General features: G+C 29.7%; 3 protein-coding genes across 5 annotated transcripts; 2 read left to right on the forward strand and 1 right to left on the reverse strand.

Moving 5' to 3' along the window:
- The first annotated feature begins 5,592 nt into the window (after positions 1–5,592).
- On the forward strand, positions 5,593–7,452 carry LOC109800032 (GRAS family protein RAD1). The gene has a single exon (XM_020360708.3). It carries the CDS (start codon positions 5,669–5,671, stop codon positions 7,238–7,240), a length of 1,572 nt encoding a protein of 523 aa, XP_020216297.1. The 5' UTR covers positions 5,593–5,668; the 3' UTR covers positions 7,241–7,452.
- A 12,317-nt stretch (positions 7,453–19,769) lies between these two features.
- NDPK2 (nucleoside diphosphate kinase 2) lies at positions 19,770–23,896 on the forward strand. The gene is made up of 7 exons (XM_020362060.3): positions 19,770–20,109; positions 20,211–20,267; positions 20,439–20,525; positions 21,796–21,876; positions 21,975–22,087; positions 22,245–22,294; positions 23,651–23,896. Exons 1-7 carry the CDS (start codon positions 19,879–19,881, stop codon positions 23,716–23,718), a joined length of 687 nt encoding a protein of 228 aa, XP_020217649.1. The 5' UTR covers positions 19,770–19,878; the 3' UTR covers positions 23,719–23,896.
- Positions 20,898–25,437, reverse strand: LOC109801076 (uncharacterized). Of its 3 annotated transcripts, none has more exons than XR_014434131.1 (3): positions 25,071–25,437; positions 23,603–24,844; positions 20,898–22,541 (listed from the first exon to the last, which is right to left on the reverse strand). XR_014434131.1 is itself a non-coding variant. In XM_020362061.3 (2 exons), exons 1-2 carry the CDS (start codon positions 25,162–25,164, stop codon positions 24,429–24,431), a joined length of 510 nt encoding a protein of 169 aa, XP_020217650.1. In that variant the 5' UTR covers positions 25,165–25,437; the 3' UTR covers positions 20,898–24,428. The 3 variants fall into 3 exon arrangements, 1 of the variants encoding a protein (XP_020217650.1); XR_014434130.1 differs by having other exon boundaries at positions 20,898–21,057; positions 21,929–24,844; XM_020362061.3 differs by having other exon boundaries at positions 20,898–24,844.
- Positions 25,438–26,763: the final 1,326 nt, after the last annotated feature.

A 26,763-nucleotide genomic window follows, 5' to 3' on the forward strand; every position in this document is an offset into this window, starting at 1 on the left:
AAAAAATTCGTTTTATATACCTAAAAGTTTCATGTTTAAGAATCGAGATTAATAATAACTTTTTTAAAAATAAAATTATAATAATTTAATAAATGTTAAAACAGACAATATTTTAACTATAATAATATGAAGTGACATTAACATATTATGACGAAATTAATATAAAAAAAATTAAACCTCAAATAATTGTATTTTATATTTGCTTAGATAATCATTTTGTGGATCCAGGAGGATTTCTATTGTATATATATTCTTTTATATATATATATATATGTATTTATTTTAATGGCATGCCATGCAAATTGCTTCTAGGAATACATTAATTAAGGTGTTGCTTACAACATGGCTTACGATCAAGATTCACAATACTTTTTATATTATTGGCGAGATATGGAATGAATATGATGAGATGACAGGTCTAGATGACATTGTGTATGGCTCCTAAACAGTAGACACACAAAAGACGAAGATTCTGTACATAAAAAAATATTTGTATCCTCGGTGGTTTGCATTTCACTAATAATGACGTACCCACGACGTACCCATGACGTAATTCAATTGAGATTAAAGCATTCCTTTCCTTCACCAACTATGCCAATTGAATTTATATAAAATAGATATATAAATTTCACCAAAGGGACCTCTTCTGCCATTCCTACTTCTAATATAGATGGGTTTCATTTTTCCCTTTTCAATAAACATTAATTGTATTTGTATGAAATATTCCGATGCTAGAATATTCATACTGGCGATGTCGAACAAGAGTTTCTCTTGCTCTAGAAAAACCAGAGGGAAAACTACTAGAGTTTTGGGAACAATAAAAACTAATAATCCATTCCTACACTATGCAATTTTTTTTAATAATTATAGTTACATTAAGCAATGTACGTATACTCATTAAGCATTCTTTCTGAGCATCTTCTGGCATGTTTTGTTCCTTTGTTGGCTCTTTCTCGCTGTCTTTATATGTTAGTAAAGCCGGCGATTCAAATTTTAAGCAGATTTTTATTTGTTATGGCACTTAATTAGGGAGCATACTACATATATAGTAGGACTTAATTAATTGGGGAAAAATGCATTTTGAGTGTTCCACGTATTTTTTTTAGTATTTATCAAGGTAACTTTACATTAGTTAATATAAGATTAATACTTAATTTCATCAACACAATGCTGAATAGTTACTCTATTAAATGTGCTGATCAGAATTTAATTCTTGCATGATATGTATTTTTTTAATATGTAAGAATTGAATTTGGTACAGAAGAATTTGATGTGTGTATGATAAAATGTTATGTAAAATTTACTTCAGTAAACTTACACTTCAAAGAAATTGGTAGAGAAATATTATAGATTAAAGGATGAGAATAATTTTAATATAGTGATGTTATAAGAAATAGTGAATGTATGGGCAATGAAAGAAAAATTACATTGTGATTCAATACACAAAATTATCATATAAGTTTATTAACTTTAATAATATAGTAAATTAGACTATATATTTTTTTCCTGAAATTTTGTGAGCTCGTACAATTTTTTTTAACATTTACAAAACCCTCTCTCGTATAGGAGGATACATGTAATATTATTCAAACAATTAAAGAGAGTTAAGATAATGTTTAAGGGGGTGTTTAAGGGGGTTTTGTGAGATGGGTAGTAAGGTATTCGTCTTGTCAGTTAAAAATTCATCATGTATCCACTCTATACTTGTGTGGATATCGGTTAAGTGGGTATCCGTGAATTTTATAAATATTTCTAGATATTCATGGATATTAATAATTTTTTTTAAAAATTTAAAAAAATATTATAAATAATTTTAAGCCTATATTTGATATTAAGGATATTGAAATATTAAAGATAAACAATTGATATTAATTTTTGAATTTGTAATTAATGATATTTTTTTTTTGAAATATTAAAAATAAGAATATTTAAGTAATATTATTTACCAGATACCCGCGAATATGAATACTACTACAATCGCCTTTGTCACGGTTTATAAATGGGTAAAAAGATATTTGTATCCATTATCTGCGAATATCCATTTATAATTTATAAAATATGTATAGGGTCCATTTTTTAATATGCATATATATAATTGTATTATAATTTTATGCTATGTTAAATAATTATTATTTTATATATATTTAAATATAAAAGTTTGATATAATTAAAGTTTTGATATCTTTACTGTTAATTTTTTTTCCTTTTATATTACTTGCATAAAAGGCTAAAATGCATGTTTTAGGGGGTGTATTGAATTAGGATGTTAAAGGATATTTTTAGTTGAAAAAAGTCTTGTGAATTTTAAAAAACTTTGTAGGATTTTCATGATTTTTAAGATTTTGTAGGATTCTACAAGACTTTAAATCAAGATTTTAATAGATTTTGCAAAACTTTTAAGTCAGGATTTTAATGAATTTTGCCAGACTTTAGACTTTGCTGAATTTCGTGAAATTTTGACATATGATAAAAGTTTAAGATTTTTTTTTATACATTTAAATTTAAAAAGAGTCAAAGGCAAATTTTTTAAATTTTTTAATTGCTTTCAATTATTCACTCGCGGAGAAATATTTTTATTATTACATTCTAAGATACCACAATGTCTTATGTTAATTTCCTTTTAAAAATATAAAAAAAATTCTAATTTCACAATATAAAAAAATTCATAGTTAAAAAAAATTGTTCAGTCATAACAGGAGGAATTATAATAGTAACAAACTCAAGGGAGGAAGAGAGGTCGTTGTTTTTGTGCTGAAAGGGTTCTTCCTCCAACTAAAATTCATTTTCATCTCATTCTACTTACATAAATCCTAACTCAAATTCATTTTATATATATATATATATATATATATATTGTTCTAATAAATCTAAATTGATTACAAGGTCTTGAAGTATCTACAGTTGATTGTAAAGATCGTGATATCAATTTCAGCTTTCACCTTTCATTTTTCTTGATGTGTGTTATAAAAAATTACTACTTAAAAGTTGAAATTTCAAGCATTTTCTTTGCTATATATTTGAGGAACAAATTCAACTAAATATAACAAAATAAAAGCAACTCAATTAAAGAGAATGGATAGAAAAATAAAGCAAGTCAATGGTATTGTCATTTACGTACTAGAGTTTCACCAAATAGAAAAATGGAATGAGAACAGTAGTACAATACTATATATAAACAGTAATATAATATTATTAGTAGAGAAAAAAATGAAGAAGACAAGAACATAAAAGAAAAAAAAAGAGATAAAAAACTTACTTGAAAATTCTTGAAGCACTTGAAAAGTCACTTCAAACAATCTTCCAAATTTTGATGGGTTTGGATGAGATTGTTTTATGAATTTGGTATTTATAGATACTACTAAAAAGTCCTTCAAAATCCGTCTAATACAACAATCCTTTAAAATTCTTATATTTTTGAATACCAATGGATTGTTTTTAAGTTGTCAAAAGTCTCAAATAATACTAATGAATTTTAATGGACTCTTTAAAAAAATGTTGAAAATCTAGATTGAATATCACTGGATTATTTTTAAGTGACATAAAATCTTGATTAAATACCAATAAGCTTTTTTACTTAAGAAAAGTCTTTTAAAATCCTATGAAATCTTAAACCAATACACTCCCCTTAATCTCTAAAAAAAGTTGTCTTATTTTGATTATTTTAATTTAGAGATACACCAATTTTAGTTTTCAAAATTATTCATATAGCACTTTATAATAAACAATAGTATGAAAGTAAATTAAATGAAAAATATAGTACACATTTTAAAAAAAATTTAACATTATTTTTTTAATGTAACAAAATATATTATTTTTAATTAAAGATTTAATACATTATTTGAACTCCAAACCTTTAAGAAATCTTTAGTTATCTTTATGGTTAGAAATTTGTTTACAAAATATGACATGATATTTTTTTATATCGTACATACACAACCGTATCAAATTAATATTCTATGTATCATCATCCATAAATAACACATTTTAATTTATTTATAAAAGTTATTGTAATCTCCTTAATTATAAGAATTATGAAATAGTAAGAAATTTTAAAAGATTAAAATCTAAGATACATGGATGATAATATAAAATAATAATATAATATGATTGTCTGAGTACAAGGATATAAAATAATATTTTTAGAGACTAAATTACAAAAATATAAAAAAATGAAAGACTCAATTACATTTTTTTAGTTTAGGGACCTAATTAAAATTTTTCAAACAAATTAAGGCACTAAATAATATATTAAAATTTAATTAAATCATATATATTTTAATGTTATAAATGTTTAATATAAAGAATTAAAAATTGATATTCATCATTTTATCTAGGACTCATAAAATGTCAGACTAACAGCGCGCACACGTGCGCGCACACACACTCAGATACACTCTTTTATAACATCTTATACTCACTTCATATGTTGTATAAGATCTTAATACCTTCATATGTTGTATAAGATCTAATTACCTAATTCACCAAAATTATGAAAAATAATTTATTTAGTTAATAATAATAATTCTTTTTATATATTTATTTCCCCCTCCTAAAACTATCCTTATACTATTTATCTTTCTTAATCAATATTCATATATTTTCTAATCAATTAGAATGCATATTCTATATTATTTATCTTTCCTAATTAACATTCATATTTTAATGTAACCAATTAGAATGTATATTTCTTAAAGAATTTATAATTAATGTATTTTATTAATTAAAAAATATATTTTAATTAGAGATATTTTAGTTTAAACAATAATTAATATATAATAAAATAATATGAATTAAGTTTTATATAAAAATAAACAATTATTTTGAGTTGTGTTTTATAAATAGAAATAAAAATAGTAATTAATTATTCTTTTGTTGACTTAATAAATTACATGTTACTATCTATTTATCTCTTTATTGACCGTGTCTTACATTCTTGAAGAGCTAAAGACCGAATATTTGTTGACTTAAAAAATCCAACTATAGCATTAAATTTGAATCGGGTTTAATAGCAAGCTGCTGAAAAATCTCATGTTTCACTTTTCTATGGGTTGTTCCAATTAATTGGTGGTAAGTGATAAGGACTTTAATGAGTTGCGCGCAGTATATATTACAATGTAGATTGTGAAAAAAGGTTAGATGGAAAACGATGGATAAACCTGAGAGCTTGAGTTAGTCGCGCCCCTAGATAGAAATTTAAATTTTAAAATTTCTACTCATTCGGTTTAATTCACACCACAGTAACTATAGCAGGATTAAATCTTAAAACTCTCTTACCATATGCATAAGGTGCTAGCTTATCTCCTGAAAGGGGCCAAATAGAAAGCTACAAAACGGGTAACATTACTTTATTACGGAATATATTATGGTATTGCAACCAATCAGTGTAAACAATTCATAAGAAATCCCTAAATCCTAGGAGGAACATGTTTCGGAGATATCTAAATAATCTCTATGCTTGTATTTCTGAATTTCCACAGGGTAACGTAAGCTACATATTCTTATGTTTCTAATGAAAATCATCGAAGTTAACGTTCTACGAGGAAATAACCACACGTCAAAATCCGTGAGACTTTATATACTAGCATCACATGGAGGAACGTTTTTTCAGAGCGTTGTTGAATATCTTTAGAAAGAAAAGAAGAAAAGATTGCATAGATTTAATAGAGAGATGGCCCCTCCTCTTTATAGTGGCTTCAACGGCGAAATCGATGCTGAAAACCCATCTTTTTTTCTTGATCAATGGGAAACGGTTCACCCTGCCCCTGTGTATTATCATCACCAACCCATTTCGGAGAACATCACTGATGATTCTTCGACGTTGGTCCTACCCTCTTGCGATGGAACCATCAGGGATAACAAAAGGGTGAAGAGAACCGTGGGCATCCCCGTTTGGCTAGGAACTTTTAGCACTTCAAGCAGCAACATAAACAACCCTAGTTTCCTCAACAGCAACACCAGTAATAGGAATAGGAATAGCATACCAAAGCTTCATTTCAGAGATCACATACGGACTTACACTCAGAGATATCTGGCAGTAGAAGAGGCAGAAGAAGAAGCGAAAAGTTCAGAAAGTGGTGGAAGCTGTGAAGAAGAAGATGGTTGTGCTGATGGAGTGAGGCTGGTTCAGCTTCTAATAGCTTGTGCCGAAGCAGTGGCTTGTCGTGACAAATCACACGCATCAATATTACTATCCGAACTCAAAGCCAATGCTTTAGTATTCGGCTCCTCGTTCCAAAGAGTAGCATCATGTTTTGTCCAGGGCCTCACCGAGAGGCTTAATCTGATTCAACCAATCGGGTCCGTGAGCCCGATGCCCCCCATGATGAACATCATGGACGCAGCCTCGGAAGAAATGGAGGAAGCATTCAGGTTGGTTTACGAGCTGTGTCCGCACATTCAGTTTGGACACTTTGTGGCTAATTCCACAGTATTGGAAGCCTTTGAGGGTGAGAGTTTCGTCCATGTCGTGGACCTGGGCATGAGCCTAGGTCTACGACATGGGCACCAATGGAGAGGACTAATCCAGAGCCTCAGCAACCGCGCAAACGGCGAACCTGTTCGCCGCTTGCGGATCACGGGAGTGGGGCTCTGCGAAAGGCTCCAAACCATCGGTGATGAACTCTCCGTTTATGCAAACAACTTGGGCGTTAACTTGGAATTCTCATTAGTGAGAAAAAATTTGGAAAATTTGCAACCTGAAGACATAGAAGTGAGGGGGGAAGAGGTGCTGGTGGTGAACAGCATTCTGCAGCTGCATTGCGTGGTGAAGGAAAGCCGCGGAGCTTTGAATTCAGTGCTGCAAATGGTTCACGGGCTTGGGCCGAAGGTGTTAGTGATGGTGGAGCAGGACTCGAGTCACAATGGTCCCTTTTTTCTTGGAAGGTTTATGGAATCGCTGCATTACTACTCTGCTATATTCGACTCGTTGGATGTTATGTTTCCGAAGTATGACACAAAGCGTGCGAAGATGGAGCAGTTTTACTTTGGTGAGGAGATAAAGAACATTGTGAGCTGTGAGGGGCCGATGAGGATGGAGAGGCACGAGAGAGTGGACCAGTGGCGAAGGAGGATGAGTAGGGCAGGGTTTCAGGCTGCGCCTGTTAAGATGGTGGCTCAGGCAAAGCAATGGCTTCTCAAGAACAAGGTTTGTGAAGGGTACACGGTCGTGGAAGAGAAAGGGTGTTTGGTTCTTGGGTGGAAATCGAAGCCTATTGTCGCGGTTTCTTGTTGGAAATGCTGAGCTGAATCTTAAATTAAAGTTTGATATATCAATGTCAATAAATAACAGTTTCATGCATGCATGAGAGGGAGCTGTTGTGTGCTTGAATAATATGTTTTCGTACGCCCGGTGTGGATTTGACCCAAATGGTGTTGTTCAACGCACTAAATATTTGGGTGAGAATAATTTTTCTTTCAGATGAAATAAATTTATGACTTGTTGTTTTGTGTGCATATATACGGCGACGTGTGAATTCCGAAATTTCTTTCTTTCTGTTTTCTAAATATTAATAATATTACTACTGCTCCTAAATTTTCATCCTATGGATAAAATTATAAGGATAATGCTATGACATAAATTCACACAGCTTATTTTACGTAATAAAGGGAAAGATAGAAATTTGATGAACTTTTTTTCTATCTGAAGGTGATTGAGTAGGCGGAAACAATGAGGAGCTTGGGAAAATATTGCTTGCTGGTGTTACCATTCCTACATCAACCCAGTGCTTTTGCCATAGAATTCTAACAAATTAAGTTGCCAAGGAGCCCAAAAATCACCCGAAAAAGATTTTCAGTTTTACATATTTCCTCGTCATTTTGTACATCTAATTTAAGTCCCTCTAACGAAATAGATAAAGAAAAAACAATGTGTTTGTATCGCACCAATTCAGATCTCATTGTTCCCTATGTTAGGCTTTTATCCATGAACGAAATGTGTTTTCTGTTAGTTTTATTTAGGGGTGGGCAAAAAAAAACTGAATTGAACTGAACTGGTGGTGAACTGAACTGAACTGTACTATAAAAAATTGAACTGTTTGTAAAAAAACTGAACTGAACTGTTTAAAAAAAATTGAACTGAACTGAACTGTTGGAAAGTTAACTGTACTGAACTATAAAACTGAACTGAATTATAAAAATTGAACTATTTTTATAAAAGGATAAAAATTAAATGTGTCTAATATATTATGTCTTAATTAATTAACTCGATAGTTTAATAACCAAAACTTTAGGGAAAAAAAGTGATAAAAAAAAATTGTATCAATTTTGTCGAACCTAACAGATCAATTGAGCTATGTTGGACTACTTATTTTTAGGATTAAAATTCACTGAGTTTGTTTGACTTAATTTTATATTTTTTTTCTTTGAAAAATTTAAATAAAATGGAAAATAAAGTAAAGTTGGCAAATGTGTCCTATTTTGATAGATTAATGAGTCAAAATTGTTTAATTCAAAATATCATTACAATTCAGTGCAGTTTAAATTGCAGTTCAGTTCAAGTTTTTATAGTATAGTTAAGTTCAGTTCAATAACACAAAAAAATAGTTCAGTTCAGTTCGTTTGAACTAATATTTAGTTTAGTTCAGTTCATGAGAACTAGTTTTAAGTTCAGTATAATTTTTATAAGTTCAGTTCAGTTCATTTTGCCCACCCCTAATTTTATTGCTCGAATTTCTAATTTATTCTTCTTCGTTGCACAACGATAATATATAATTAGTTAGATATTTAATAAGTGTTAAATATCTATATATATCCTATATTACTTTTAGTTCAATGTAATTCTATATTTTTAGCTTGTGCAATCTATCTATTCAACTACTAAAAGTCAAAAACACTCTTTAATGTCATAGTTCTAGAAAATGATATTTTTGTAATTTTTTAAACTTTTCTAAGTTAATCCTAAAATAACTGGCATAGATATTCTATGCTCCTAAAACTGGCGTAGATAAGTATATTCTATGCATAGTTAGAAATTTAACTAATGAAAAGTTAATATTTTACATTGGTTGTAAATTTAACCAACGTAAAATGGCTTTAATACGTTAATAGTGTTCAGGTTTTTGGTTTATTCTTCTTCGTTGGGCCGTTTGTTTTCTTCTTCCTTATTGTTGTTACTCTTCCTTTGCCAGTTGCTACCTAGACTACTCTACTTTGTCGTTGTTCTCTCTGTTTGTTGTCGCCATTCATTTGGTGCTTCGCAGCTGCTGTTGTTGCTGTTGCCTCATTATTGTTTTTGTTTTTATTTTCCAAATCTAGTTGTAGTTCTTGTTATTATTTTCCAAATTTGTTTATGGTTCTTGTTTTTATTTTTTCAAATCTAGTTGTGTTGGTTATGAGTGGGAGGAGAGAAGGAAACAGGTGGGGTTGTAAAGAGGAGGATAATTATAAAATCACACGGTTACAATGTTATAACAATGTCTTAAGAAATTTCAAGCGTGTGGTTCAGTGGTAGGGGTTGATTCACGCTTAAGCAAGGTCAGGAGTTCGAATTCTGCCTTGTGTATCCAGCCGCGTTAAATCTTGGGGTTAAATCTTGGGGTCAGCTATCCCACCATTTGAGGTACCTCCAACGTAGCGAGTAGATTAGTCACTGTTATCAGCCTTGGATACTCCAAGGACAAAAAAAAAAAAAACAATGTCTTGAGAATGTAAAAGTACTATTATAATCTATAATTATATAATTATAATAAAAAAAATTCAATAAAATTTATATGCAATATTATAAGTATTGTTGATGTTATTCTATATTTAAAATTTGAGTTTTACTCGATAATACACATTCATATTTAATAAAATCTTTTATTAAGCATTTTTAAAGGTAAAATTATAATTCTAATTGGAGAAACATCAACAATGTCTATATTTATGATATTATATCTAAATTTTGTCCATGTACCTTTTTAATTCTACTTTTAATAAATTTTTTGCTCTTTAACATTGTGTTTGGTGCATACAAAATGCTGCAAGAATAGGAAAGCAAGAGTCAAAAAAAGAGACGAAAAATATTGTTATATGTTTGATAGAGTTAAGTTTTGACAGGTGAGAAATTTACATATGTGAGTCCCATATACTTTTTATCTCTTTACAAAAGTGAGAGGAAATATTATTGAAATAGAGGAGAGAATGTGTGAGACATTATTATCCCGTGAGTTTATATGTGAAAATACCTACAAGGAGACAAGCTCTTCTACCAACTTGTGAGCTCCCATCAGACACACTCAAGTTGTTGTCTACCTCCAATCAACTTGTGGTTTGCATACAATTTTCATCTACCAAGTAGCTTTCAATCATACCAATTTTGTTTCTTAGTGGCACTATTTAAGCTTAAATAAATTTCAAGTAGTTAATCTCATTTGGGTTTTAAAATGGTGGATTTGTACCTGAGACACCATAATCAATTAAAACATTTGGTTATGATCGTTGATTTAATATGCACGACATTCAATTGTGTACAAAGGGTGTTTGATTTGTATTCAATTATGCAAGCCTTTCATTTGAATGTGTAAGTTTTGTTTTTAATGTGCACACATGCAAGGGGTGTCTGATTTGTATTTGATTATGCATGTCTTTCATTCGAATGTGTAAGTTGTGTTCAAATATGAGTTTGACTGTATTTGATTACAACAATTTTTATTTAATAATAAGTTTATTTAAACTCACTTTATTTAATAATAAATATTTTATATCAAATTTTATTAATTTAATCATTAAATTAACAATTCTTAATATATAGATTTAGTTTATAAAGTTTTAAAAAAACTAAAACTATTTTATACTCTATTTCTTTAACTCAAATTAATATATACTTTTATAATTATTTATCTAAATAAACTTATTATTAGAACAAGTAAATCACTCTCCCTTTTATATATATATATATTATGACTATCACTAACATCTTTACGATCCTGGGGACACATGTGTGTCCATATCTTCCCTTCTTGATCTCTTGGAGTAAATTTCGGTATTTGTGTGATCCTAATCGTTTAGCAATTATCATCCTTAATTTGACAGATTTCTCACACTTCTATTTTAAATAAAAATTGAAATATTGAAAAGAAATCACGCATGTAGTCAAGTATCATGAATTTAATAAAAAGAGCGTTCTCGAATCGAGTCTCAAACATATCCCTTCTAGCTGTTGGCACTTACTATACTAAGGACAACTTAATCAATAAGAAATGTAATCTCAACTGACAATGTCTAACGGAAGAAAGTTGATGTTCCATCTATCTTCACGTACCATGTTAAACATACTAATAGTAATGGATGAAAATATATTTCATTACTTCTACGCCCTTTCCCACTCTAAAATAACTATAAATAGCTAACGAAGCTTGACTTACTAATTTCTGGAGTCTGTTAACTAAGGCAGCGTGTAGGTTCTGCTCAACATATGGTTGTCACAGTCGCCACCAAACCCAACCCAACTATTCAAACCAGAGTAAACCTAAAAGTCAGCTACAGTGGTTAATATGCATAAATAAAGGAAGCATTCGCTCTAAGTTCAGACAATAAAAGGGTAGAATATTTATGTGGTATTTTATCAAAAAATGATTTGTGGTTGGACACGTTAATCTTATTTTTACACCATGTAAGAAAAAGAGAAAAAATTTAGGTGCAAAGGCTAATATCATATGTTAGAAAGAGACATAATGAAAAATAATAGATGTTAACGTTGATGGAGTGTATAAAGAAAAATGTTTGACATGTTATTACCGGCCGTTTATCTGATCTTGCAAGTCTTGATGCATGTTCCCACAATTTCTCATAGTAACTCAGCACATTTCAATGGCTATTGGCCTTTCACATAATATGTAATTTGTCACATCACGTGCATGTTGCCCCCACAGCGTTAGCACGAGAAATTAGGAGCTGAACAAGATAATTATTCAGCAGTCAGCAAAATATATAGCATATATATGCACTTTTTCTTGTTCCTTGTTTAGCAGTAAGATATCTTCAGTCCAGAGTACTCTCTGAAATGGAGCATTGCGTTAAGCCATTCAAAATATTGCTGCTGCTGAGGCAGCTAATAATTATTACAGCATGGTTACTGCTATTAATTAGTTTCACAATGTAAGTATAAGTCTCTGAATGCACATGCATGGTTGCAATAATTACCAAGGAAGTACAGGGATACTTACGAGTTACGATTATATATCTTCAGCCTCTTGTAGTTAATTTCATTATAAAAGAGAAAGATGGATGCTCTCAAAATAGTGCATAGGCATGGAAACCGGCCTAGGCCAATTTTCATCATCGAACTCGCCCTCCAAGGAAGACTCAAATCTCCTCCACCTCGCTAAAGATTTTCAATAACGCTCTGAATTAAAGAACTCGTCCAAGTCATGACCACATATATAGAAATCTAAATAATATTAAATATTTCAAACATGTACACCCCCAAGCTATTAAATGTCGGTTATAGGACTCACTTACAAGAACAATGCATAAAGCAACAAAAATGGACATGTAGTGTTGATTAATTACGGATTATATTATGTGGTTGCGACCAATTGGTGCAACCGTTCATGAAATTCGAAATCTTGTGATCGAAAAGTATTCCAATTAAATTCTTAGTTTAGATCGTTCAGGAAAATTCAAATCCTTGCGGAAAAAACTTTGGATATATCAATGCTTGCTTTGCCAATTGACACAACAGAAATGCCCACACACGCGAATAAGACAATAAGGTTAAGGTAGCACACAATAACTTATGCTACATATTCTTATGTATCTGATGAAAATCATAGAACTTAACGTCTACGAGGAAACTAACACGTGATTGGTCTGCGCCTTGTGGCTTTATAAAGTGGCATAATTTGGAGGAAAGTTCTTTGAGAGCGTTGTTGAAAATCATTAGAGAGGAGAGAAAAGAAGCAAGGTAAGTTGCATAGGCAGCTTGTGGAAGAACAAATTAATGCAATATATAGCTAATTTGACGGTATTGGAAGGCTTTGAGAGTGAGAGTTTGGTCCATGTGGTTGAGCTTGGCAGAGCTTAATTAGGTCTTCCAATGGAGAGGAGTGATCCAGAGCATCGCGCGATCAACTTGGAGTTCCCAGATCTGAGAAACAATTTGCAATATCAATGAATTAACAAAGTAATTATTATATTTATACTTCTCTACTTAAGTCTAAGGAGAGTAATTTATTATTTACCCTATTTTTTCATCTTAAATGTTTATTATATATAATTCAAATTTATAATAAATTTTATATTTAATTATATAAATTATAGTTAAAGTTTATATAAATAAATATTTTTAAACATATAAATTATATTTTAGATTTAATATAAGTAATTTATATTGTGATATAATATTGATTTTAATTAGTATTTTAATATATAAAATACACACAATAAACATTTATTCTATTATTAAATTTTATAATAAATTATATATATTATTTTTAAATATATAAATCATATTTAAAATTTGTATAAATATATATTTTTAAATATATAAATTATATTTTTTTTACACCAAATATAAGTTATATTTTAGATTTATGTTAAATAATTTATATTATAATATAATATTATTTTTTATTGATAATTTATTAAAATATTAAAATTTAATTTATAAATAATTACGATAAATAAAAATCAAATTAGATAAAAAATTAAAAATTCTAAAGACTATCTTGTCATAGAAAAATCATAAAAATGTTATTGTACAAGATAGGGATTTATGTTTAATATACAGAGAGTTAATTTTTTTTAATTTAAAATATTTTAAAGTTAAATGTTTTATTTGGATTGAAAAGTTTTTTTTCTTAAAAAAATCAAACATATAGTAATTGTAAAAACATTTTAATAATTTAAAATTGTAGAATTTTAAAATCTTTTGAAAAAAAATAAGAATTTAAAATATTTTAAATCTATTTTTCCTCCTTTATCTCACTTATATATTTTTAAATTTTTATAAACTCACATTTTTCTTTTCCCTCGTTAACTTTTCTCTCATGCATCTCTCTTTGTTCCCTTAATATATCCTTTCACTCTCCTTTTTTCCTCTTTTCTCCTTTTTTTCTTTTTTTTTTCTCCCTCTTCTTTTTCTCCCATCTTTCTTTCTTTCTTTTATCTTTTCTTAATCTCCTTTTACTCCTTTTTTTCTTTATTTTCTCTCATTTCTCTCCCCTTCCTATCTTATGTTTTCTCTTCCCTCTTTATTGTCAAGGGTTTTCATTAATTCAAGATAATCCCAAAAAAGAAAAAAAAAATAATAGACCAAGTCAAAAACAATTTGCACAAGATCAAAAATAAATAAATAAACAAAAAAATAAATAAGGTTTACCTTAAAGTGAAATCCTAAACCCCACAACACAGGTAAGGTAGTCACATGCATACCCCTAAACATGTATGAATATCACATTATAATGAAAGAAAAATATGCCAAAAACATCATGTTTTATATGATTTTAGAACATCGATTTAAATTATATACTTATTTGTAGAAAATATGGTTAAGTGTACCTTTAAGAATTTCTCATGCAATGTTCAAATCATTGTAATCAAGAAGTCAAGTGTTCTTTTGTCTGATCACATGCTTCAATATTTTGGATTTTCAATAAGACAAACTTAGAGAGTAACTATTTGTCATTTTGACAACAAAAAAGACATAGTCACATTATTTATTAACCCTAGGCACCTCTTATTATGGACTTTGAGGTTAAGCCTACATTGTTATTTTTCCACACAAATCAAAATTAGGTATCTAAGACCCATTATATTGGATCAAGCTAAAATATTGTGGTTTAACTCCAATACAATGTCAACCACTAACATAATGATTATAATGACACCGAGGTTAAAATAGTATGTCTCAACTTCAACATGATCACTAACACACTGGACCCAACAATATCAAGTTTAAAATATTATGTGTCAGCTCTAACATGATGTCACCCACCGAATAGTGATTCCAAGAACATTGAGCTTAAAACATTATGCATGAGCTTTAACATGGTGCCAACCACTAATAGGTCCAAAAACAAAAGATTTATCAATATAGGGGAAGATAACACATAACTCATACTCTTACTAGACAAACATATCATAACAACTCAGATGCCCAAGTTTTCAACAAGTCATATAAAACTACACGTTTTTTCAAAACCAATTCAAATATTGATTATAACATCAAATACACATCTCCCATTAATTTCACAATTACTTAAAAAAACTTTTCTTATCTTGAACTTGTTTTCCTTTAGACTTTGTTCTCTCAAAAATTTTACCCTGTTAATGATATAAAAGCATATGTTGTAGGATCACTATCACCTTTCCAAAGGTTACAAAAAACATACAATATAAGAGACAACCCAAGATATAAAAAAATTATTAATAATGAGGCTAATATAATAACATTTTCTCCTTTTGACAGAATGCACAAACCATGGTTACAGTCTTGGTCAAAAACTCAAATGGATTAACTTATGAGCACACAATGAGTTCAAATAATTGCTCTATTTGAGTTGACAAATCTTTTATCCAACGTGTTATTCAATAATCTCATCTTAGAAAGACACAATTAACACAAAACATGAATGCTTTAAAATGTACTACAAGATAAGATATAACTTAAAAAATAATAAGTTAATATTGCAAGAAAAATATATATAATAACACATCCTCCTTTAGGCAGAATACACAAATCAATGTTACAACCTTAGTCAAAACTTATGATGGGTTAATTCATAAGCACACACTGAATTTAGAAAATTGTCCCCTTTAGACAAATAAATCAATTAACCCAATGCATTCTCTAATAACTTCATCTATTTTAACTTTTAACCCAAACATACAACTATCCTCATTCATATAAAGTTGGCTCTGATACTAAATGTAAGAAAAACATGCAAAAAATATCATGCTTTATATGAATTTAGAATATTGATTTAAATGATATAATTACTTATAGAGGGTGTGGTTGAATATGCCTTCGACAACTTCTTATGCATTGTTCAAGTCATTGTAATCAAGAAGTTAAATTTTCTTTTACTTAATCATACACTTTAATATTCTAGGTTTTTAATGAGACAAATTTAGAGAGCAATTATTTGTAATCAAAATAATAAAGAGAACTTATTGACATTATTTATTAATCCTAGATACCTCTCATTATAGGTTTTAAAATTAGACCTACATTATTTTTCACACATTAAAATCAAGTGTCCAAAATCATTATATTATATCATATTATTAGTAGACTTAAATATCATCAAATAGATTATAATATTAACCTGTCTTTGACAAACAAAAAATTACTGACACACAACAAAATAAATAAAGCATAATGAAACAAATATATTATTTTTACCCACCATGTGCAGTACCACAAACTCAAACCCCAATATCAAACATGACAACATGCAAATCTCAAAACATCAAAATATAAAAATATTACCGTCAAAGCACCAATTCTAGTCACATATGTGCGAAATATTACAATAAAATAAAGTTTTAGTGGTATTTAATATGCTGATAATAAAAATTGTTATAAATTTTTTTCTCAAAGTTAAGAAACCACTTCATTTTGAATGAACAAAATTAAGTTACTTAGAATGCACTTTCTGTCATTTTGAATGGAAAAATTCACTTCGTTTTGAATAAGCAAAATTACATTGTCTTGAATGTACAAAGTGCATGTTTGGTTTGCAATTGAAAATTTTAAAATCATGTTAAATAAAAAAGATATAATTTTTTTTTATTTTTTTAGTTTAGTACAAATGTGTGGATTTTATTTATATTAATGTAAACGGATTTTTAAACACACTCAAAATTACAACGTTGTTTTGAATGTATAAAATGACGTTGTTTTATAATTAATGGGCACATGGACAATATTGACGTAGTTATACTCTACGCCATTACCACATAGGAATATTTCATCGACTTACATAATCTCCCCCGATATAAAGACAAATATGCTATTATATATACTAATGAAGGGACCATTTTAAAACTTGTAATAATTAGCGGACCACAATGAACTCATAAATTAAGTGATTAAAGGTAGAAATTTGTATTAAATATTAAGAAGAGTTTCGTGTTCATAATAATCATGTTTAAATTCATAGTAATCTTAGGGGGTGTATTGGTTTAGGATTTCGTAGGATTTTAAAAGACTTTTTTTGAGTAAAAAAGTCCATTGGTATTCAATCAGGATTTTATGTCACTTAAAAACAATCCAGTGGTATTCAATCTGGATTTTCAAGATTTTTTAAAGAGTCCATTAAAATCCACCGTTATTCATTTGAGATTTTTTACAACTTAAAAACAATCCATTGGTATTCAAAAATATAAGGATTTTAAATGATTGTTGTGTGAGAGGGATTTTGAAAGACTTTCTAGTGTTATCTATAAATACCAGATTCATAAAACAATCCCATCCAAACCCAACGGATTTTGAAGGATTGTTTGAAGTGATTTTTCAAGTGTTACAATAATTTTCAAGTGAGTTTTTTATCTTTTTTTTTCTATGCTCCTGTCTTCTCCATTTTTTCTCTACTAATAATACTATACTATTATTCATTGCTCATATATAATATTGTAGTACTGTTCTCATCCCATTCTCCTATTTTGTGAAACTCTGATATGTAAATGATAGTGTCATTGACTTACTCTATTTTTCTGTTCGTTCTCTTTAATTGACTTGCTTTATTTTATTCTATGTAGTTGAATTTGTTCCTTTATATAACAAAAAAAATGCTTGAAATTTTAACTTTTAAGTGATAATTTTTTTTATAACATACGTCAAGAAGAAAAAAAAGGTGAAAGATGAAATTGATATCATAATCTCTAAATATATATATATATATATATATATATATATATATATATATATATATATATATATATATATATATAAGATGAATTTGTTAGGGTTTCTGTGAGTAGAATGAGATGAAAATGGATCTTAGTTGGGGGAAGAACCCTCTCAGCATAAAAACTGCGAACTCTCTCATTCCCTTGAATTTGTTACTCTTATCCCTCCTTTTATGACTCAACAATTATTTTATTTTTTTTACTATGAATTTTTCTTTTTATTTTTATATTGTGAATTTAAGATTTTTTTTATATTTTTAAAAAAGAAAATTAACATAAGACATTGCAGTATCTAATTTTTTAGGGTTTAGGATTTATGCCTTCATTAGCTTATTTTTTAAAAAATAAAATATTGTTAAAATATTTGTTAGAATAATTTACATTTATAAATATCGTTAAAAATTATCATATAATATATAACTAAAATAAATAAATATATATATATATATATATATATATATATATATATATATATATATATTCTCTATATCTAAATACTCTCATTTATATAAAAAGATTATATATCTAAATATTTTCTCAGTATCGAATATACTAATTTTTTTTATATAAAAATTATCTTTTGTTTCTATATTTTCGTTTTTACATTTTTTTTTTATAATGATTGAGATATTTGATCTATTTGGATAGCCAAAATATATTCGATCTTGTATAATTGGTGTGCTTCTAAAAATAATAATATAATTTTATTGATTTTGTCTCTTATCCATAATTATTTATATAACTGGTTTTCAACATATATTATTTTAGTAATTCAAATGGGAGATTCACATGGAAATAATAAAGAAAAAGAAAAAGAAAAAGAAAACTATGAAGCTTGGACCAAGGAGGATTCCGATAAATTGTTATAATTGATAGTGGATGCTATAAAAAGATGATAGAATATTATGGAGAATTATTATTATTATTTATCTAGACATTATTATTTTTTTTAATTATTTTATCTTTGACTCTTTTTAAATTTGAATGTATGAATTTTTTTTTAAATCTTATCAAATGTCAAAACTCCACAAAATCCCACAGAATCCATTAAAATCCTGATTTAAAAGTCTTGTAGAATCCATTAAAATCCTGATTTTAAATCTTGTAGAATCCTACAAAATCTTAAAAATCATGAAAATCCTGCAAAGTCTTTTAAAATTCGCAGGATTTTTTTTCACTAAAAAAGTCCTTTAAAATCCTAATCCAATACACTCCCCTTATTTAGAGATGACAATGTGGTAGGTGGGAGCGAGTTTGAGTTAGTTTTCATCATCTGTCATATTTAATGACTATTTAATACGAATATTCCTTGAATATCCAAAAACCTTATATATATATATATATAAGAAATAAAATAAAATTAAACAATTAATTTTAAAAATATACTTATACTAAAAATAGAAACATACATTCGTACTATAAAAAAATTGTGAAATATATATATTTATATATATAGTAAAAAAATTAGATCAAATTATTTTGTGTAAAATTAAAAATATTTTTAATAATTTTAAAATATAAATACTCAGAATACACATACCTTATTATTTATCTCCACCTCATTAATAAACAAATACCTATTTAATTATTTATTTTCAATCCATAACAAATTTTACCAGTGAATACACAGAATTTTTTTTCTTCATTTTTCATCATACATTATTCAAACATGATTATTTAGTACTATGATGCCTAATTTTTAAACAAAAATATTAATAGCATACATTTGATAATTTATTTTATTATTTTAATATTTATCTCTCCATCATTAATAAATATAAATATAATAAATGATGTGATAAAGATAAGAAAAATAATTTTTTTACAAAGTTATGTTTTTTTAATAAAAAAAATGGTGTTTATTGTTTAATAATTTATTGTGTAGAAATATTATTTCTAAAAAATAATAGTTAAAACTTAAAAGTGGTTCCCTTTCTTTGCTGCCTACCACATCCAATCAAATCGAAAGTTGAAACAAGTAAGAAGGAGGAATTTGCCTTTCTTACCCGAAGTTTTCTCTGAGGCGCAGACAGAGGAAGGAAAGAGATGGAAGCTGTGAGTGGAAGCAGTGTTTGCGTGACATCCTCTCTTGCGCCACGCTCACCAACACTACCCAAGTCCACCGTGTCTCTGCTACGCGCCTCTCACCAACACCTCACAGCATTTCCTTCACAATCCCATCTCTTCTCCTACCACTCTCCACCCTATGCTAAAACCCTCCGTGCCAGAACCGCTTCCAAACCCGCCATTTTCCTTCCCCACTTAATCGCTTCTCTGGTTTCCTCTCTCTCTCTCTCTCTCTCTCTCAACTCTTTTGAAATTTCCAACTTTAATTCATCAGAAGCGTATCTGTAATTGTTAATAATTCCAATGTGCAGGAACAAGTTGACCAGACTTACATAATGGTGAAGCCTGACGGCGTGCAACGCGGCCTCGTGAGCCTCTTAATTTGTTCGCTGCAATTTCATTTGTTATGGTTTCAGTAATAGAGAAAAAATTATAATTGAAGTAAAAGCTTAGAATTATTGATATTGTTGTTTTGGATGATGGTTAGTTAGGGCTCCCAGCCCGAAATGCTGATATTCTTGTTGTGTTGAACTGGTTAGGTGGGAGAAATTATTTCTAGGTTTGAGAAGAAGGGGTTTAAGTTAACTGGCTTGAAGCTCTTCCAGTGCTCAAAAGAATTGGCTGAGGTTTGTACTCGCTGCAATACTTGCTTGTATGATATCATGTGTAGAGTGCAGTGTTTTTTCTTATTGTTGGGATTATGGAGTTCAGGTAGGAAAGGAGGAAAAGAGAGAAAGAAGGCTCCTGATAATATTTTATAAAACTGATATGGAGTATAATAATGATATGATATGATACAAAGTATTAATTCAATGGTCCTATTTGCATTTACAATACAATTAACTGTAATTAAATAAGGAAATGCAATGAGAAGATTGATTCCTCGGTTAGAAAACTAATTGATTCCAAAATATATTCTGATCATCTAAGATATTCACAGATACAGAGGATACAATGGTAACATTCCCTCTATAAACTTTAGCTTGTTTGTTACAATATATTTAAAAAAAAAAAAAAAAAAAAAAAAAAAAGCACTGCTAGGGAAGTAGTGGTCACAATGGGAGGTTTGCTCTTGTAAATGTGCATACCAGGCGAGACACCTTCGTAACAAGGGAACGCAATGAGAGAGGAGCCAATCACATTTGGTATAGAGCCAATCTGCAAAAGGACAATTTGAAACAGAGCCAACATGAAAGACAGGCTTGAAAATGGAGTCAATCTTTGGTAAGAGGGGGGCTGGTACAGAATTCTACAGTTCAAAATGTAGCTGGAACAGCGTGAAAAGAGATGAGAAAAAACAATAACTGGGTTTTTGGTGGAGGTGAATAATGATGTAATGAGCTCTGTAAATTTGACTTAAGAAACTGACTTCAAGGTGGATAGTAAGGCCAGATTATGGGGTTTTGGTAGGGAAAGAGGAAAATAGAGAAAGGAACCTCCTAATAATAATCCATTCAATTTCAATTGATAGGATATATAATGTTGTCAATACTCAATACTAAATATTAACCCAGTGGTGCTATTTATACTAATACAATAAAGAAGACTGTTTCCCTAATTAAACAAGGAAAAACAAGAATATTGCTTTCTCAATAAGAATATACAGTATATTCCGATAGGGGAAAAATACTTGTCGGATTATTCTCAACATATGCTATTTGATCGGATTGTAGTTGCATGAATTGCAACATTATGGAGTGCTTGAATAACTGACTTCAACCATCCAATGACACAATCTCATTGTATCCATGATTTCGTGATTGATTACTTTACCATATGAAGTGGACTTAGATCTTGTGTTTGCAGTAATATTGATTCTATTATGTTTGTCTTATCTTCAACTTTTAATGTGCTTATTACATTTATACTGCTTATTGTGACTTTTTATGGTTCCAGGAGCATTACAAGGACCTAAAACAAAAATCATTCTTCCCCAAGCTTATTGACTATATTACTTCAGGTCCTGTTGTGTGTATGGTATAACTCTCTCTAGTAGAATCCTAATTTCACTTACATTTTTGCAATGTACCTGCTGAATTCAGTTTCTCGTTTTGATGTAATGTTATGTTTGCAAGGCTTGGGAGGGTGTTGGAGTAGTGGCATCAGCACGGAAGCTTATAGGGGCTACAGATCCTCTTCAAGCTGAACCAGGCACAATAAGAGGAGACCTTGCTGTCCAAACTGGAAGGTAAGGCCTCTAATGCTTTTGCATCTGACTTTTACTTTTGATTGCCTTCACTCAGTCAAGAATCAAGATAGGCTGCACTGCTGCACAGCATGTATATTTCTTGTTGACACTAGTATGAAGATTCAGGAGTGACAAGACTTTATGTTGAACTTGGCAGGAATGTTGTTCATGGCAGTGACAGCCCTGATAATGGCAAGCGGGAAATAGGTATGACCTCTTATGCTGTCCAGTTTAACCCAAATACAAGCAACAAAAAAGTTGTGAATTGTGAAAAAAGAATAAAAAGTTAGCCATTGATTTAAACATTAGAAGGTTGCAAAAGTGTTATGGATACATAATAAAGCTTGAATTTTAAATATTATTTACCACCTGTAGTTTCTGATCATATACTGCTTTGGAGACAAGTTTGAATTTCCAAGATTCTTTATTTTTTGGAATAGATCCACATTAGGACCTGAACATTGCAAATATCAAATGATGTCTTATTACAGTGCTTAATGCTGGTGAAAGGATTATGTTACAGACTACACATGGTGAAAAATAATAAGTGTAGTGATTGTAGGAATGTTTTTGTGGTATTATCCACCAACCAGGTTGTTAAACTTAGAATTTAGGTAAAAAAAAAGTCAGACAACTCAAGTAAAATCAAATCATAAACTTGACTCACTCTTTCTTCAAAATTGATCGTTTAGAAACATACCCTAGATCCTAGTCCCCAAACATAAGTTAATAGCATATCCCAACTAATATTCAACATTCCAACTTCATGATAAAGCAATTTCGTAATAAAATACTAACGTAATTCAATAATTGACCTAACTGTTTTGTAGTTGGACAAAACAGAACAAAATAACAATGAAAACTTTAAATTAGCATTGTCCCAATATATGTTGCAAAACGTAGTAATTCCAGCAGAGTATACACGAACGATGCCCAAAACTATATACATTTTGAGGCCTAAACCGTGGATAAATCCAAGATTGTAACTTCAATGAGTGTGCCAAAAAAATGTGTACATGCAATTTAATTCATTTCTGTCCTTTTAATCCTGTTATCGTGCTCCTAACACTTTGAGAGTTGGTTTGAGATATATATCAAATTGTTAGCTTGAATTATCTACAGGCAATTGTATTACATATTCAATACATTATTTTGTCAAGATCTGTGCAACAATCCAACCCATTGTTCTGAACTTCTATGATCAAAATATATGTGATTCCTGTGAAAATACTTGGTTATTTTTGTCAAGATCGTAATTATATATCTAAATCATATAACTATACATGACTGGTCAAAATTTCAAATTTATTAGTGATCACATGACCACTTAAAAAAGTCATACAATTGATTGGCATAATATTTTAATAGTTAGGGGCTGAATCATATAACTAGACATGAATGGTCAAAATTTTAAATTTATTAGTGATCGCATGGCCACTTAAAAAAGTCATGTACAATTGAATTGGGCATAATTTTTTTATAGCTAGGGGATTTGTACTGCAATGTAAATGTTACCGATAATACTGTGATTCTTGATCAACTCGTTATTTCCATGTATGGCAGCTCTATGGTTCAAGGAAGGCGAATTATGCGAATGGACTCCTGTCCAAGCACCATGGATCAGAGAATAGTAAACTGCAGATGCCCAATTACGACGATTCATTCCGTTTCTAGGTTCAATAACCTGAACAATTGTTTTCAGGGGCTAATGTAGCACTACATTAACTTTCAACTTTAAACAGTTACTCAAATTTTGTAAAATTTTGCTCGACTCATTCTTCAAGCCCATACCAATTTCTTTTTCCATTATTTGAAAGGTCCTGCCATGTTTCCTGAATACTAAAGTGCCACTGCAACAGGCACTAGCAACAAGAGTTGTAATTAAAAAAAAATAGAAAATGCATAATCCACTGTAAATTTACTCGTAAAAATGCAGCTTAATCGATCCACTGAACAAGATTTATGAGCAAAACAGGCAAAAAGGTTCATGGTTTTTTTTTTTTTTTTCAGTCAGAAAGTTATAGATGAATTGAATTTTGCAAGTTCACCAGAGATGCTTACTGGCAAGCTTATCAATTTTAACTAACATTTAAACTCTTTAATTTTTTCACTAATTTTTCCTAGCACACTCTAAATTTACCAAAATTTGGTATAAAAACTAGAGTATCTGATATACTTGAAACAATACATGGTCTACACTTGAAGTGTAAGCAGAATGAGATGCAACACAACATTACAGAAAATAGTTTGCATGGAATTTAACTACTGATAGAAGCAGTGGAAGGTGTAACTGTTTGTTTAACCTTGGCATAATTGCTCATTTCGTTGCTTCCAGATCATTTTAATCCGACATTTCACAATCTTGCGAAATTTGAACACCTTCTTCACTTCTATAATGAGATTCAGCAGAAGTTGATGAGATAGATTCAGAACTGCCATTCCCCGATGATGCTGTTGTCTCTCCAGAAGATGACACACCGGCACGTCCGGTATCTTCAACTTTATAGAAATGAAGAATGGAAACGTTACACTGCCTTCGTTGTTCAACGTTACTAACCCTAGGGGAAGAAGAACCATCAGAATGCATGCCCATCATCGTTATCTCGGAACATGAAGTGCTTGCTGGATTTAAATCTGCCTTAAGATTTTCTTCCTCAGTGCAAGGTGCACTAACTGAACAAGCATTTATAACCTCGGAGGATGTGCACGCACTTATATCGCGTCGAGCACCAAGCTTTAGCTTCATGAGAGTAGCCTCTGGATCCAAACGAAGCCAACTTAATCAGAAATTTATCAGGTCAATAAACATAAACACTACTTAATTATGTGATTAAACGTTAAACATACTTGATCTGAACTTGAAGAAATTAAACACTGATGTGGTATTTTTGTTTTTAGGTTTTTTTCAAATGAAAAATCAGATCGTCGAGCTTATTTTCTGTTTGAGCAAATTAACAAATGAAGGAAGAGAGAGAAAGAGTACCGTAGACGGAGAACGTGTCATCTTTGAGAATCTTGGACGGAGAACCTTCTAAGGTGTCCAGCGACGAAGTGGAAGCTCTGATTCTGCCGAACATTTCTGATGCCGCGCCGCGCCGCGCCTCGGTTCGGATCGGATCGGGTAATAAGCCGAGATGAGAGAGAAGTATAAATGGAGAGAGAGAGAGAAGCAGATTTTGTTGGCGCCCTTTCGAATTTAACAGATTTAAAGCGGGAATCGTACTCCGCGCACTTTTTGTCGACCAATTTTGTTTTTCCTTTTCTTTAATTTTATTTTTGTTTTCGATAAAAATCTCGATCAAAGAGTGACAAAAGATCAAGTAGGCAGGCAGCTGCTTTTTGGGCTGGGCCTAAGCCCATATAATTGATTGACCCATGTAATTACACGTTTATATTAAAATGGGTGTCAAATATGTGAATAACTTTGCTACACACTTCTAGAAAGAAGATAAGTTCAACTAGATCAACATATTATGCCTAAAAAACAGTAAAAGTAAATAATGAATGGAAATGACTATATAGTCTTCGGTCTTCATATCACTTATTAGGTTTAGTAGGTTGTTTCATAATTGTTATTTCAGTTGTGGTTAAATTAAGCTCGTTCAATTATTATCAACATTGAAGATTTAATGATATAATAATTAATCTTTATTCTATATTAATCTTACACCAATATTCTTTAATTTATGACAATGTAATATTTATATATTTTCTCTAAAATATATTCACCCTAATTTAATAAACAATTATATAAATGGAAAATTAATATAATGTAAATAAAAAAATATTAAATCTAAAAATACATGAGTGTAATTTATTTATTAAATAATATTTTAAAACATGGTTGAGACTTGAAACTGAATTATCTTATGCTGACAGTATTTTTATCAATTACTTGAGAATGATATTCTCAAAACCAAATTGATTATTGACTTATCCTGATTTAATGAATTTAGGGTTTATGGTTTATATATATAAATTAGCAAGTTATTGCTTGAAATATATATAAATTATAAGAATATGAATATATGTAAAGCTTAAAGTAGTTCAATAGTAAATCAATGTACCAAAATAAAATAAAAATGTAGTTAACGGTAACTTTTTCTTTTGAAGAAAAAAAATTTGATTTGGGAGAAGCTATCTTGTAATTTTACTTTTGTAAGGGAGTTATGACACCCTCTACCTCTCATGCTATAACATATATTATAATATAAACTGAAATACTTCAATATAAAAAAAATAATAAACTCAAAATCCATAAAAGTAGAAAGAATCACATTTTAACATAAACTAAACTTAGTGAAAATAATAATTATAAAAGAAATAAAATATCATGAATCAAATCCTAACTACTTCTCGATGTCATATATCCTATCACAGTGACCCAACATTGAGGACTATGCCTTATCATCAATATCCTCAGTACCATGTTGATGATCACATGCAACAACCACAAGAAAACAAAACAAAAGAGGAAGGGAGTGAGAAACATCTCACTCTGGCTCACAACACAAGAATGCAACCAGCTAGCCAAACATAAACAACACATATAGTAATATATAACATACATAGTTACACATTATCATCATAATTAGTTCATTCATAATATAATAAACAACAATAAATGAAATTATAATGCATATGCAATGGACATGGACTATATGCTATCATGCATG

The sequence above is a fragment of the Cajanus cajan genome, chromosome 5, assembly GCF_000230855.2.
Source record: "Cajanus cajan strain Asha chromosome 5, NIPB_CcT2T_4, whole genome shotgun sequence".
In the NCBI taxonomy this organism is placed as follows: Eukaryota; Viridiplantae; Streptophyta; class Magnoliopsida; order Fabales; family Fabaceae; genus Cajanus; species Cajanus cajan.